The 15,589-nt window shown below is 33.8% G+C and overlaps 2 protein-coding genes, 1 long non-coding RNA gene and 1 pseudogene across 3 annotated transcripts in view; 2 read left to right on the top strand and 2 right to left on the bottom strand.

Annotated features, from left to right (window-relative positions):
• Positions 1-575: 575 nt before the first annotated feature.
• Positions 576-6,523, top strand: LOC144847421 (tripartite motif-containing protein 2-like). The gene is made up of 2 exons (XM_078703775.1): positions 576-671; positions 1,523-6,523. Exon 2 carries the CDS (start codon positions 1,523-1,525, stop codon positions 3,716-3,718), a length of 2,196 nt encoding a protein of 731 aa, XP_078559901.1. The 5' UTR covers positions 576-671; the 3' UTR covers positions 3,719-6,523.
• On the bottom strand, positions 6,019-7,072 carry LOC144847468 (uncharacterized). The gene is made up of 3 exons (XR_013613747.1): positions 6,806-7,072; positions 6,307-6,324; positions 6,019-6,091 (listed from the first exon to the last, which is right to left on the bottom strand). It is a non-coding gene; the product is annotated as an uncharacterized LOC144847468 (long non-coding RNA).
• Positions 7,073-7,990: 918 nt separating this feature from the next.
• The window catches only part of LOC144849026 (serine-protein kinase ATM-like), a 31,027-nt gene continuing 23,428 nt past the window's right edge, over positions 7,991-15,589 (bottom strand). The window contains exons 49-60 of the mRNA XM_078705979.1: positions 15,058-15,260; positions 14,464-14,671; positions 13,999-14,250; positions 13,527-13,671; positions 12,985-13,208; positions 12,286-12,402; positions 11,888-12,046; positions 11,136-11,295; positions 10,783-10,869; positions 10,382-10,496; positions 10,150-10,213; positions 7,991-9,717 (exon numbers count right to left, since the gene is read on the bottom strand). Of these exons, the coding sequence (XP_078562105.1) occupies positions 9,409-9,717; positions 10,150-10,213; positions 10,382-10,496; positions 10,783-10,869; positions 11,136-11,295; positions 11,888-12,046; positions 12,286-12,402; positions 12,985-13,208; positions 13,527-13,671; positions 13,999-14,250; positions 14,464-14,671; positions 15,058-15,260 (2,043 nt within the window). The 3' untranslated portion in view covers positions 7,991-9,408. The remainder of the gene's footprint in view (positions 9,718-10,149; positions 10,214-10,381; positions 10,497-10,782; positions 10,870-11,135; positions 11,296-11,887; positions 12,047-12,285; positions 12,403-12,984; positions 13,209-13,526; positions 13,672-13,998; positions 14,251-14,463; positions 14,672-15,057; positions 15,261-15,589) is intronic.
• LOC144849266 (5S ribosomal RNA) lies at positions 12,422-12,539 on the top strand (annotated as a pseudogene).

The raw sequence follows: 15,589 nt of genomic DNA, 5'->3' as shown, positions 1-15,589 counted from the left end.
GTGTTTTGGTTTGAAAAAAACATTCTTCAACTCCCAACAAATCTTTGCAGATATCTTTCATAACTTCACCTGCAAGAATAAAAAATATTAAATAAAAATAATATGCTATCCTTGAGTAAAATAAATTATATAACACAGATTTCATGTCTGAATAACAGTTTTACTGAATTCTTCATTAGTCTAATTAATGTAATTATTTTTATGAATAATTATTTTAGTAACTAATCATCATCATACAAATTCACTTGCAAGAAAATTACAGTTTTCCAAATTAGGTTACTTTAAATATGAGGAGAAAACATAAATCCTAGTATTAAATACTTATACTGTACAACCTAATTAATTGAAAAAATACCAGCAAGTTTAAGTAACCAATCACATTAAAAATACTGTTGATAAGTATGTAATAAAGTATGCCACCTATGTCATATGAACTACTTCATGCCTCAATAGTCTCCACAATACAGAATTTGCTTTCAATACCATTACTGAGTAACAATCCCATCATGCATCCTTACCTTAATCACCAGTGAAGAATCTGGAAATTCCAGGCCATTATTTTCAGAATACAGGAAGCTTCTTTGTATTAGATGCACTGCAGCTCAGTACAACGTAGATGTACACCGAGTAGAGATATTGAATTTTAAATACTTAGAATTACCATATTCAAGGTTAGTGTGGATCCTAGTATGGCTCCTAATACATTTTCATCATTGTATAATTGTTTACAGGTTGCATTTTATAAGCCTAATTATTTATTTCAATTTCATGAGTACCCATGTATTTTTTTAAAGGGCGTGATCAATTAGTGTTAGTTGTGTACAATGTTTATATTGTGAGTCTAGTTTGCATAGTGTTTATTTTAATGTAAAATTACACTTCCTATTGTTGCAATAAGATACTAATTGCTTCATTATAATACATTGTATTATTATATAATATTAGAAAATATGTTGTACAATAATGTCATTCCGCTCTATATAATTCATCTCTAATTCTAGCCTTTGTTTCAATTTAACATTTTTACTATTTCCATACATTGATACTGTACACAATTCAGATAAATTACATTCTTTCATTAATTTTGTTTTTGTTGTTTTGTAATCAATAAAATAACAATTATCATAATAGACATTATAATGCATGCATTCATCAACCAATCAGCAGCTTTACTACAAAAGTATTTTTAGTATATGACATAATCACTTTCTGGTTGGCTGTGTCTTAATTTATAGGTTATTCAATACTCATTGTATTAGTGTAAAGAATTGTTATTTTACTGTATCATTTTGTGTGTTAATAATCAACAATGGAACTTCAAGTTGAACTTTATTGACCCATGTACCTCAAGATCAACAAAGAGAAACTAGGGAAGAGTGAAATTTTTACTAACCAATGAATGATTTACTAAGCGATGATTTAAATTAACAATGAATTACAGTATGACTTTACTAAGCGATGATTTTACAGTACTGTGATAGCTTTCTTTACATTTTGTTTTGTTTGTTTTGTATTTTTACAGATGTCTGAAAAAAAAGCATTAGGCCTACAATTCCTAGACAAAAACGATCTTGAATGTGCAATCTGTCTAGAAAGATTCACAGAACCAAAAACACTTGAGTGTCTCCATAGTTACTGTCTTCATTGCCTGCAGAGTTTGATTAAAACAAGCGGCAAAATAAAATGTCCAAAATGCTGTACACAGTACGATGACATAAGTCAACAAGATGTGAACAATTTTACTACCAATGAAATGTTAAGTTATCAAGTTAAACATGTTAAGAAGATTGAAACTGAAAAACCAACAAAATGCTTAAGCTGTGATGATAACCAACCCGAATATTACTGCTCTGAATGTCAAATGTATCTATGTGGACAATGCATCCATCAGCATAAAATAATCCCTGTATTGAAAAACCATTCATTGTACAGGCTGGATACAAATGGGGAAAGTAATCTATCAAATAAATGTAAAATTCATGGAGACAACATCTTTGAATTTTATTGTAGCACTTGCTCCAAAGGTGGATGTAATGAATGTGAACATGTTCTTCATTGTTATCACAATGAACATAATGTGATTCCATTCAAGATTGCTGTCGATGAGTTTAATCAAAATGCTACAAAAGTTAAACAAACTGCTGAAGAAATCAGAAACAAACTGAAAGAAACACGCGATACAATAACTAAACAAAGTTCAGACTTTGAATCTAGAATACAGATATGCAGAACAGCAATTGGGTTACAAGAAAAAAACATGATGAAAAAGATTCAGGAAAAAAGCAGCGCACTGATGGCAGATCTTGACAAGATTGAAAAAGGAAATAAAGAAGTTGTTGTTGATGTAGTTAAACAAATTGATTCAAAGTTGACCAAAGTAAATGAGATGTTGCCATTATTGAATATAACAAACAAACCAGATGAAACAGAAACACTTACATCCCATGAAGCAAATATAAATGCCTTTAGAAAAGAAGCTTTGGAAGAAAATTTTGATGAATCAATTTTAAAAATAAATGCGCCTAGTTTCCTTCCATCTAAAAACTTGGATAATGTGATAAATTTAGAAGGTATTGGTAAAATTGTGAATGCTAAAATTGCATATGAGGTTGCTGAAGGTGATGAATCTATTACAGTCACAAAGGGACAGCCATTTGAAGTGAAAGCTGTTTCAAATTCAGTAGGAAGTGAGACATCTCTATTGTCTGCCACTTTAATTAATGAATCGGGTGAAGAATCAGCCACTGAAGTAAAAGACCAGGGAAGTAGAGATTACAAAGTAACAGGAAGATGCCATAAAGAAGGAGATTGGAAGATGATGATCACTGCTAGAGGAGAAGAAATCAAAGGATCACCAGTGGATATCAAGGTGGAAGCACTAGGACTTGTACACACCATTGATGACATACAACACCTACTATTAGATCAGCACAATGCAAAAGATGTAATGCTAGATAAAGATGGATGTATAATTGTATCTAGTTCTAGTAAATATTTATTGAAGTTTAACAAAGAATATTCATTTATTGGTAGAATAGAGGTTCCAGAAGATGTACAGGTTTCATGTATGCATCAAATGAGTGATGGTCAAATATTGTATTCTGATACATTAAACAAAACTGTTGTCATGTGTGATGATCAATTTCAAAATATGTGTACATTTGGTAAGGGAACTTTAAAAGAACCATGTGGATTAACAGTAAATAAGGAAACTAGAACCATGTATGTTGCAGATAGGGAATGTCATTGTGTGTTTAAGTTTAATGTTGATAATGGTGAACTTCTTGGTCAAATTGGGTCATACGGTAGAAATGGTGGCTATCTGAATCGCCCATATGATGTTACACTAACAAAGGAGGGAAACCTGATTGTTGCAGACTGTGACAATCACAGAATACAAATGTTTGATGCAAATGATAAGTTTATGAGAATTCTTGTATGCAGAGGTAAAGAAGATGGCCATGTTAATTTTCCTAAATATGTGGCCATAGATTCTGAAGAAAACATACTGGTATCAAGTGATAGCAAAGTACAATTATTTGATAAAAATGGGGTTTTTATTAAACGAATACTTGGAGATATTGACCATGAAGAATTTGAAGGAATTGAAGGAATTGAAGTAATATCTAATCAACCAAGAAGGGTAGCTGTAGTAACTATGCAACCTTTCAGCATATTTGTTTTAAACAGTGGTCAAGCAAATATATATAATTATTAATTGACATATTCTCTTCTAACAAGAAGAGAGGAAAAAGAAAGACTTTTCAGTCAAACTCACAACCTTATAATTAGAAAAAAGTTATAAATTTACACCTTAACTTAAGTCAATCAAATTAAATATTTGCCAATTGAAATTTATTTTATAATTAGGGCCAAATTTATATTTTTTAGCTTGTGAGTACTTTATTTGTAGGTATGGCAGACAAAAAATATGTTAGGTAACAATTTAGATAGTTTGTAGTAGAACATGCATTTGTTGAATTTTTTACGGAGTCTGAACAAAAAGCATTACAATTCTTGGACAAACATGATCTTGAATGTTCAATCTATCTGGAAAGACTGACAGAACTAAAAACACTTGAGTGTCTCCATAATTACTGCCTTCATTGCCTGCAGAGTTTGATTAAACCAATCAGCAAAATAAAATGTCCAAAATGCTGTAAGATGTATGATGACCTAAATCAATTTGATTTGAAAGATCTTACTACCAATGAAATGTTTAAACATTTCATTGGTAGTAAGATCTTTCAAGTTAAGTATGTTAAGAAGATTGAATCTGCAAAACCAACCAAATGTTTAAGTTGTGATGATCATCAACCTGATTGCTACTGCTCTGAATGTCAAATGTATGTGGACAATGCATCCATCAGCATAAAATAATCCTTGTATTGAAAGACCATTCATTGTACACACTGGATAGAAAAGAGGAAGATGATTCATCGAATAAATGTAAAATCCATGGAGACTGCATGCTTGAATTTTATTGTAGAACTTGCTCTAAAGATGGATGTAATGAATGTGAACATGTTCTTAATTGTTATCACAATGAACATAATGTGATTCCATTCAAGATTGCTGCATGAGTTTAATCAAAATGCTACAACAGTTATAAAAACTGCTGAAGAAATCAGGAACAAACTGAAAGGAACACGCAATACAATAACTAAACAAAGTTCAGACTTTGAATCTCGAATACAAATATGTAGAACAGCAATTGGGTTACAAGAAAAAAACATGATTAAAAAGATTCAGAAAAAAGGCAGCGCACTGATGGCAGATCTTGACAAGATTGAAAAAGAAAATAAAGAAGTTGTAGTTGATGTAGTTAAACAAATTGATTTAAAGTTGACCAAAGTTAATGAGATGTTGCCAATGCAATAAACAAACCAGAAGAAAGGGAAAGACTTAAATCTCATGAGGCAAATATCAATGCTGTTAGAAAAGAAGCTTGGGAAACCAAATTTGATGAATCAAGTTTTAAAAAACTTGCTCCTAGTTTCATTCCATGTAAAAATTGGATAGAATGATAGATTTAGAAGGCATTGGCAAAATTTCAAATGCTAATTGTGCATATGAGGTTTCTGAAGATGACAAATGTATTACAATCACAAAGGGACAGCAATTTGAAGTGAAAGTTTCAAGTTCAGCAGGAAGTGAGACATCTCTATTGTCTGCTTTAATGAATCAGGTGAAGAATCAGCAACTGAAGTGAAACACCAGGGAAGTGGAGAGTACAAAATAACAGGAAGATGCCACAAAGAAGGAGATTGGAAGCTGATGATAACTGCTAAAGGAGAAGAAATCAAAGGATCACAAGTGGATATCAAAGTGGAAGCACCTGGACTTGTGCACACCATTGATAACACAGTTAATGAAAAGCTGATAGATGTAGTATTAGATAGAAATGGATGTTTAATTGTATCTAGTTTGAGTAAACAATTATTGAAGTTTAACCAAGAATATTCATTTATCGGAATAATGGAGGTACCAGGAGAAGCAAATGTATTTTGTATGCATCAAATGGATGATGGTCACATTGTGTATAGTGAACAAAACTGTCATGTCATGTTTGATGATCAATTTAAACAAATTCATACATTTGGTAAGGGAACTTTAGAAGATCCACGTGGATTGACAGTAAATAAGGAAACTAGAACCATGTACAGTATGTTGCAGATTGGAAATGTCATTGTGTGTTTAAATTTAATCTTGATAGTGGTGAACTTCTCAGTAAAATTGGTCCAATGGGTAGCAACAAATGCCAAATGATTAATCCAGAAGGAGTCACTCTTACAAAAGAGGGCAACCTGATTGTGGCAGACTCTAGAAATCACAGAATAAAACTGTTTGATGCAAATGACAGGTTTATGAGAATTCTTGTAGACAGTGGTGAGGAGGACTGTTATGTTGACAGTCCTTATTAGATTAAGCTTAATCTCTAACAGACCAAGGAGGGTAGCCGTAGCAGATGAAAAAATGAACAATGTAAAAATATATAATTACTAGTAACTTTTGTACTTAATAATAATTTAAAAACATTCTATAATACATACTTTCTTTCATCAAAAAGATGTACATATTATAGTTTTACCTTAGTTAAGCATAGTTAAGCATAGTTACATTCTTTCACATTATTGATTGTCTCCATCCACGAAACCTCGACTAAGAAATACCGGAATGGTGTCCGGCGGGGGATAGTTTATTACCATTAGTTAGGGTCTAATGGAAAGCACCTAGAGGGGTCAGTGATCCATTAGGTGCTATATAAATACTGTTTATTATTTTTATTATTTATTTGTAGCACACTTGAGTGTATACTTGCCACTTAATGGGCTATGTTCTGTTTAGTATAGTTTTACTAAACAAATTGTGTTTTATGAAAAAGTATTTTATAACACACCTGCTTGTATTCTTAGCATTTGATTGGTTAATTAGACAACATGTGCCGTTATATTGTAATAATGAATTACACTATTCAGCTTTTGTACAATTAAATATAGATACTTTTCTGCTGTGCAAGACATTTGACACATTAAATAATTTTCTTTATGACTGTTTTCTCTCTTTTTTTTCTCATTTTATAAGTGATGGCCTATTTATATATTCAAAGTGTACTGCATAAAAGAAGAACATTACTTGTTATAAGGCATTATTCGCGCTCCATACACCTGAATTCCTAGCCTTCTTCGGTCGTTGATAGATCACTCAGCGAGCGGGACTAACACCATTCAACTATCACCCATCGACCGACCGAAGCCACTTTTTATTAGCCTAGCGCAACGGGCTAAATTTGTAATTTTTATACAAGAAAATTAATTACCCAGTTTTCTTCAATATTTTCTGCATTACATGATTCATTTTTTCTTATAAAACTCTTGTAAAGCTGCTAATGTAGCAGCAGAGAGCTGCGGAATATCATCATCATCGGCGGACATCACACACATCGTGGTGAATGTTTATGTTCGCCTTTACATGAATATGGAACGCCGAAAGTGACATTCATGATAGCAGTAAAAACAAATGGACCGTCAAAACTTTGCAACCAAAATTAGACCCTTCTCTCCTTCTAGTCAAGATTTCACTCCTGCCTCTTTTCTCCAGAAGTAAAATAATTTCAACATTTTCAAATTCTAGATGTTGAATTTTCATAACCAAGAAAAAAAACCGATTTTTTATTCATTAATTTGGAATGAAATAAAGGAAACAAGGGACAATATGAATTCACTACTTTAAAAATCATGTTCGAATTAGAGAAAATCATATAACATAATCATTTGAAATGCTTTCAATTAAGAATAGAATACTGCTTAAATTTCCCACTAACTTTTTACAGGTGCTAATACATTATGCGTATTTGATTGGTCGGTAAACAAGCTCCTCAAACTGCTCGCAAAAAATCTACTCGCAGCGCTATTTAGAAACAGCGAGGAACTACATCTGCTCAAAACAAATCAGTCGGATAGGTTATGTTATGGCAATAATACAGTATCTCACGTCTGACAATATCAACTTATTTCATACACAGCTAGGCTTGCTCTAGCTGTGTGAGCTATGTTCCCAACATACCGGTTCCAAGTACAACACAGTCATATTTATATATCTAGGCTTGCTCTAGCTGTGTGAGCTATGTTCCCAACATACCGTTTCCAATGTACAACACAGTCATATTTATATATCTAGGCTTGCTCTAGCTGTGTGAGCTATGTTCCCAACATACCGGTTCCAATGTACAACACAGTCATATTTATATATCTAGGCTTGCTCTAGCTGTGTGAGCTATGTTCCCAACATACTGGTTCCAATGTACAACACAGTCATATTTATATATCTAGGCTTCCTCTAGCTGTGTGAGCTATGTTCCCAACATACCGGTTCCAATGTACAACACAGTCATATTTATATATCTAGGCTTGCTCTAGCTGTGTGAGCTATGTCCCAACATACCGGTTCCAACACAGTCATATTTATACAGTATAACTTTTGTATTTTATTTCAAAATGTATATAATTACAAAACAGTACATAATACAGTGCCTTATTAAATTGCTTTTGAATCAATAAAGCATGTGTTTATTTCTAATAGATATTCAAACCTGATCTGATTAAGGTCAATGGAACTAATGTCAATGATGAAGTATACAAAACTTTATTTTCAGATAATCTTTGTTTACACTTTCTGCTGTTAAAGCTAATTTACAACATCCAGTGTTAGCTAGTATCACATATATGCAAGCTATTTAAAAATGAATGTTCATACGTAATTGTACAATGAAGATTATAATATATTAGACGATTCTACATTAAAAAAAATTTGGTTTGATATTTGATCATATTGCCAACTTTGTATGTAATATTAAAAGCACCAATTTTACTGTTATACACTAAGCTATCCTACAGTTGTATTGTGGGAACTGAGCTCTTTTTCTACAAACTTACTGTACACAAGGGAAGGTTGGTTGCTGAAGTTTATTTTACTGAACATGCCAGTAAATCAAGTTCCAGAATTAACCGTAGCACTTTTAAAGCCAAATATTACACTAAAATACTGTCCTACTAGATGTCAACTGGGCTCATTTTGTACCAGCCCATTGGCCACAACCAAAGGTCAATTGACTAGACAGAGTTGACTGACCATGAGAGTAATCAAGCCCAGAATTGGCATTAAATTTAGCATTTAAAGCCATGGTTGCCAGCCAGGAAACAAACCAGCCAAATTCTTAACATCTCTAGCCTCTTGTATCAATCTGCTCACTTGTCCACTAACACTAAGCACCTAAGTTTAAAGCCATGGTTGCCAGCCAGGAAACAAACCAGCCAAATTCTTAACATCTCTAGCCTCTTGTATCAACCTGCTCACTTGTCCACTAACACTAAGCACCTAAGTTTAAAGCCATGGTTGCCAGCCAGGAAACAAACCAGCCAAATTCTTAACATCTCTAGCCTCTTGTATCAACCTGCTCACTTGTCCACTAACACTAAGCACCTAAGTTTAAAGCCATGGTTGCCAGCCAGGAAACAAACCAGCCAAATTCTTAACATCTCTAGCCTCTTGTATCAACCTGCTCACTTGTCCACTAACACTAAGCACCTAAGTTTAAAGCCATGGTTGCCAGCCAGGAAACAAACCAGCCAAATTCTTAACATCTCTAGCCTCTTGTATCAACCTGCTCACTTGTCCACTAACACTAAGCACCTAAGTTTAAAGCCATGGTTGCCAGCCAGGAAACAAACCAGCCAAATTCTTAACATCTCTAGCCTCTTGTATCAACCTGCTCACTTGTCCACTAACACTAAGCACCTAAGTTTAAAGCCATGGTTGCCAGCCAGGAAACAAACCAGCCAAATTCTTAACATCTCTAGCCTCTTGTATCAACCTGCTCACTTGTCCACTAACACTAAGCACCTAAGTTTAAAGCCATGGTTGCCAGCCAGGAAACAAACCAGCCAAATTCTTAACATCTCTAGCCTCTTGTATCAACCTGCTCACTTGTCCACTAACGCTAAGCACTACGCCGTCCTCTTCTCCTTGTAGCTTTTGTCGCAACCTCAACAGCACCCTCTTTGCCATCTTATTAACCTCTTTGGTACTACTGCCCTCAACGTTTGCGTTGTCGTTATAATCCAGAGTCCCTGTCAATGATGTATCCGGATCTTGTTGTATATTACGAGCTTTTAGTGACGATATCGTCCAATCAGACAGCGGATCGTAGAGTAGCACCTAAAAGCCACAAACCAACATTTTAAAACATACTATCTTTATTTTAGTATTTTGAAAAATTGTTTTTGAATTGATGTTAGTAAATTTGAGCACAGTCCTGCAATATAAATATTTCATTACTTTTACATCAAGAGAAACAATCAATTTACAAAATATTATTATAGATAATCTAATGCATGCAAATAGTAAAGATAGAGATTCCATCCTAGAAACCTTAAAGGGTCTTTCACATCTGTACCGGCATGGGTTCGGTCCGGCGAATCGAACATCAATGTTTCGTTTTCATGACTCTCCAAGCGGCTATGCGCCAATCGATATCTGCGTAGCCACGTGAAAACAAAACATTGACGTTCAGTTGGATTTTCCACCGCCGGACCGGAACAGGTGTGAAAAACCCTTTAGCCGTAAACATTACAAGTTTTAAACTCTGACCTCAAGAATAGTGAGAAGAGCTTCACATGAGTTGTGCATCACTTCCATAGTTTTTTCACAACATCTGAAATTAAAAAAATTATATACATATTTGTGTAATGTTTGTACAAAAATCACTATGGAGACGCAGTTGACTTTGTGTTTAAAACAAACACTCCAGAAAACCAGATATTTTGGATCAACCTAATGAAGTCTAGTATTGAGAGAGTTGACTGTATCAATGAGTATTTACCTTCTAAAGACTCCTTCCACGCCAGCAACACCCATTCCATCTTCTATATCTCTTGTCAGTCGGAATGGAACAGTTTCTGGTGTCATCAGAATCTTGCCTTGCTCAAAAGCAACACCTACATAAAATAAATAATAAATAAATAGAGTGTTAATCACCTATAAACTCATCAAATGAACGGTGGGAAAACAACACTGAAACAAGAGTAATAAGATAAAAATACAGATGTTTATGAGAGATGTTGGTGACAATAATGATAACAATAATGAAGATGATGATGAGAAGAATTACTAAGAAGAAAAGAGGTTTTGAGGAAATGATTGCGTATCATGATGATGATGGATACAAAGAGGATGGGTATGATGATGAAGATAATTTATAATAACAATACCAAATCAACTTACCTAAGTCAATGTGAATTAGTTCAGCTGTGTTACAGTCTATCAGAATGTTCTGGACGTGTCTATCACCAAGGCCAACAATGTAACCAACTAAGATGGCAAAAAGAAAACAAAATATCTAAAATACAACAATTATATCACTACTCTATCTACTTTTTAATGTGCATCCATTGGACCTGACAAAACAGGAATAGTGAGCTTGGTATTTTTCTAATTTAGTTAATTATCATCTCTATTTTGCCACTGTAACCATATATTAATTTGCCTTTGCCAATTTTAAAATAGAACACAACTATTTGTACAGTATTAACAATCGTGACAGAATTCATTTTCTAATTTTCACAAATGTATTTTACCTATGGATGAAGTAGCCACACTTCTAGTATACGCAAGACGTCTTTCAAACCAACAGGTTGGGTCAACAAAGTTCTCCATAAAAAAGTACCTGAATACAGGTCTGAAGTTCTTCATGACTTGCAGGAAGGTTGTGTACTTCTGTGCTTTGTCATGGGCATTCTGAAAGACAAAATAAAATCTTTTTTTCCATCCATACTGTAGAACATTAATGCAATATAGCATCACACCTCTAATGATTTAATATAGTTATAGTAGTACCCCTTCTGCAGCAGGTACTACTATCTGCTCTCTTAAGCTCTGTCTACACTATCAAATTTTATGTGACAACAAAATGTGATGTGCCCATATATTATGGACATGATGATGTCATATCACTACCATATTTGAGCATAGCACTACAATATTTGGGCATATCACTACCATATTTGAACACATCACACCTTTTTTGTCAAACTAGTTTGATAGTGTAGACAGAGCTTTATGTTTAGTTGTTTTTGGAATAGATACCATACACAACATACTGTATATCTCCTAAAAGTGCCTCTTGAAAACCAAATCACATAGGTTGTGAGTACAGTACCAATTAAACCTCACAAAAGCAAATGATTCTTTAAACATTTCAAACACAATTACAATTGTTTCAATAGGACCATATTTCTGCTTAGTTAGATTGTCTATAAAATAAAATTTGTCAACGAAAATCAAATTTCTTAATTCAAATAAGGTATATTTCTAAACAAAAATTACATACGTTCATTTTCTTGCGACACTCCAATGCTGTCAAGTCAGTTGGCCGATATCGTTTGTGGGCACCATTCAATGGTTTTGTGTTACCTGTTAGATACAGGCCTAACGGCATGGTTCCCGCACACCACTCCAACAAACCACTCCTCTGAGATAATGGAATAACCTAAACAAATTGAACAATGATAATTCGTATTGTAAGAATTGTGGATTTTGAAAAGTTAATTTTGGTTCCTATGTAGACATAACGCAACTGAGTTGACCAATCACAAGTAGCAGTTTGGATGATCATCACGTCTTGATTGGTCAAATTACTTATGATGCGTTGCATCCAAATGGGAACCAAAAAAGTAAACAATTTAATAAATCAAAACTAATGAAAGGGTAAACTTATACAAGTCTCACCTTGTACGTCCTAACATGCAATTTTCGTTTCCTTGTTTCTGGATTCTTCAGCAACAGGGAATTGACCAATCCAAAGACTTGTTGCATAACCGCATCTTGACGCAAATCATCCCGACCCTGAAAGTAATAAACAATTATATATGGCTTTACCACGTTGAAACACCGGTTCTCGTCAGATCACCTAAGTTAAGCAACGTTGGGCCTGGTTAGAGCTTGGATGGGAGACCATCTGGGAATATCTGGTGCTGTATATGGAGCTAGGGTCCCGTTAGACATTTGAAATCAGCACTGCTGACTCTTATGGCAGCCCCTGCATCTAGTATCTGCCTCAGACGTATTGGCTTATGCCTTTCCTTTGGTCAAGGTGGGCACTGGACGAGAGAAGCCCTTGATCAATGTTAGGACCAATCAAGGTGCTTCAGTCCTGGCTTTGTTTGTATCAAACCTGTTAGTGGCGTTAATTATCGCTGTTGGTTTCGATTCAATAAAATAAAAAATAAAAATAAAATTATGTATCTCACAATTCTGTAACAGTCAATTATTTCTATTATCCATTATTTTTTACAGGGGGTTCCGTTTGTCCTTTGAAAGTTAGAGGACAGTTATCGACCCAATATCCTGCCCAATTTACTTACATATGAATAACAAATTAACCAATAATAATGAAATATATATCAATTATAACCAAAAATATCTGACCTTTACAAGTTGGGTATATTCACGTCCATTTGACCCGACACAGGTAAGGATTTTGGGAAGGTTCACACCACCAGCCAGCTTGAAGGTTGGTTTAAAATCTTTTACATAAACTATATCGTCATAGTTACAAGATGGATCCACAGGTAAATCTAGTGTTGGCACGGCAACATGCTCAAGATCCTTAATCTGTACGAGTGGCTGATTGGATGGAATTTTGATGGGCTCTATGAAGCAAATATTCAGAATTGAATGATTAGTAAAATATGTGCCTCAGAGGTTTACCTAACAAGGGAGTTGTAATGTAAACAAAATGATATTTGTTTTGTTTTTTAATGCTCAAATTCTCTTAAAAAGGATGTCCTGGTCATGTTAAATTTATATTGATATATAGATGTTAGATATTCATATGATTTTGTAAAGGAAAAAATATTAATAATGGATTGAAAAAAAAACAAACTAATATTCAAAACTAGAATTCCTACTATTCTATTTTGAAAATAGACTTGAGATGGTGTCTGGTTAAGGAAGTGTTGCCTACTTACTTGTTTCTCTTTTATACATCATCACATCATGGTAGGCCAGTTTGATATATGCCAATGACAGTGTGTTTAGACTCTTGATAACCACACAGCAATCGGATGATGATTTCAGATCCTCTAGAAGATTCTGAGCTGCTACCATTCTCTCCTAACAAAACAAATAATTAATCAGGAAATTAATTAACTAATAACTCAATCAATCAGGTCATCAATCAGGTCCCTTATTGGAAAGTTGGGTGACCTCATTTGCATTTACAAGTGGTAGGAAAAATGATTAAAAAAACCTCAACATTTTGTCCTCTATAGATTGAAGACCTCTTATTGGACAATTAAGTTTCCTTATTTGCATTTACAAGTGTTAAGAAAATCGATAAAACAAACCTCAACATTTTGTCTTCTATAGATTGAAGACCTCTTATTGGACAATTATGTTTCCTCATTTGCATTTACAAGTGGCAAAAATGATAAAACAAACCTCAACATTTTGTCCAGCATCTCCTCTACGGCTTGCAGATCTCTTATTGGACAGTTGGGTGTCCTTATTTGCATTTGCAAGTGCCAAAATGACTGGTAATGTATGATGTGGATGATCGACTACCGTCTTGCGAATAACATCAAGTAGAACCTGATGAAACTTGACCTTGCCGTTAACTTTGGTCGTCATACGAGCAGCTAGCTGGTACATCAACGGAAGGAATTTGCGACTTTCAAGCTTTGTGAGGGCAGTCTGTAATCAAAAAAATTTGAAACAAGCAATTTAAGTATTAATCTTAGATAACCTATAGTAATAACAAAATAAAATGTATGTTTGTCAAGTATTGAAAAAAAAAATGTTTTTTTTTTTTCATAAATAAATAATAAATATTTGTGAATATTTTGTAATCAAATCTTCCCATTAAATCATTTATAATCAATGATTTTACAATAATACAAAACTGACTTCAATTGCATAATTGACATCTGGGTCATTGGCATTGTCGAACCAAAGTGAACAAACACGGAATGTTCGGATGTCGTTTTCATCTGATGACATCAAACACGTCAGATACCAATTAACGGCTTTGTGAAGATAGTTTGCTTTGTCATCTTCCATCGCTGCTACCTCTGTCTCATCTATTTCTTTCTGCTTCTCCAATGTCCGCTGATACCTTGGATGGAAAATAAAGTTTAAAAGTTGACTGTACATGGATGTATTGGCAGATTGATCTTGTTAGTTTCTTCGGTTAAAGATGTATTGTCCCCAAAAACATGAACAATGAAGATTAATAAAATCAGACTTTAAAGAGGTCATTTTGCAGTTTTAATAAAGTTATTCACTTCTGTAAAAAAAAAACAAAAAAAACCCAATTATTTCACAATATTCACAATTTTAACCAAAACCATTTCAGGCAGTATTTTTTACTTTAAATTACATTTTTTCAGGTAATAAATTTTTTTTTATTCAGTTTTTGGTCAAAGTGAATAAATATTATGAGACATTAAAATGGCATATTAAAAAAAATGAAAAAAAAAAGTTTTTTTTAAGGATACTAACTTGGTAGGCTGATGACCCATAGCCTCAAGACATTCCAGATCAGCCCGGCACTTTGACAACAACGCTTTCTTATCCTCAAACACCTTAGACTTCATGTAGGTGCTAATGTTTTGATAGTGAGTGTCAGCGAAGCGGGCCAGGGACAGGTAAGCTTGAATAGCAGGCCCACTGGTGTTGTTAGTGACATCATAGATGTTCACAGCCTGTCATACAAAATTGATATCTATTAAGCACTGTCTACACTATCAAACTAGTGTGATGTGCCCATATATGGTAGTGATATGCTTAAATATGGTAGTGATATGACATCACATTTTTTGTCACATAAAGTTTGATAGTGTAGACAAGGCTTAAGTTTATATATTAATTAACATGAAGATGAAATTGTATTAAACCTATTCAGGATTGCATGTAGTACTGCAATTCCACATCAATGGCAAAATACCACACATTGAATCAGTTATGCCTGGTTCTGTGATAACGCTAATTACCAGATTCACCATAATTTTAAATTGATCAACAACTCAAACCA

Source organism: Antedon bifida, chromosome 7, assembly GCF_963402885.1.
Source record: "Antedon bifida chromosome 7, ecAntBifi1.1, whole genome shotgun sequence".
Lineage (NCBI taxonomy): Eukaryota > Metazoa > Echinodermata > Crinoidea > Comatulida > Antedonidae > Antedon > Antedon bifida.
The sequence above is the reverse complement of the archived record's forward strand: the minus strand, read 5'-3'. Positions and strand labels throughout refer to the sequence as shown.

Coding starts and splice junctions, on each gene's coding strand:
- LOC144847421 (XM_078703775.1), top strand. CDS start 1,523: ATGTCTGAAAAAAAAGCATTAGGCCTACAATTCCTAGACAAAAACGAT.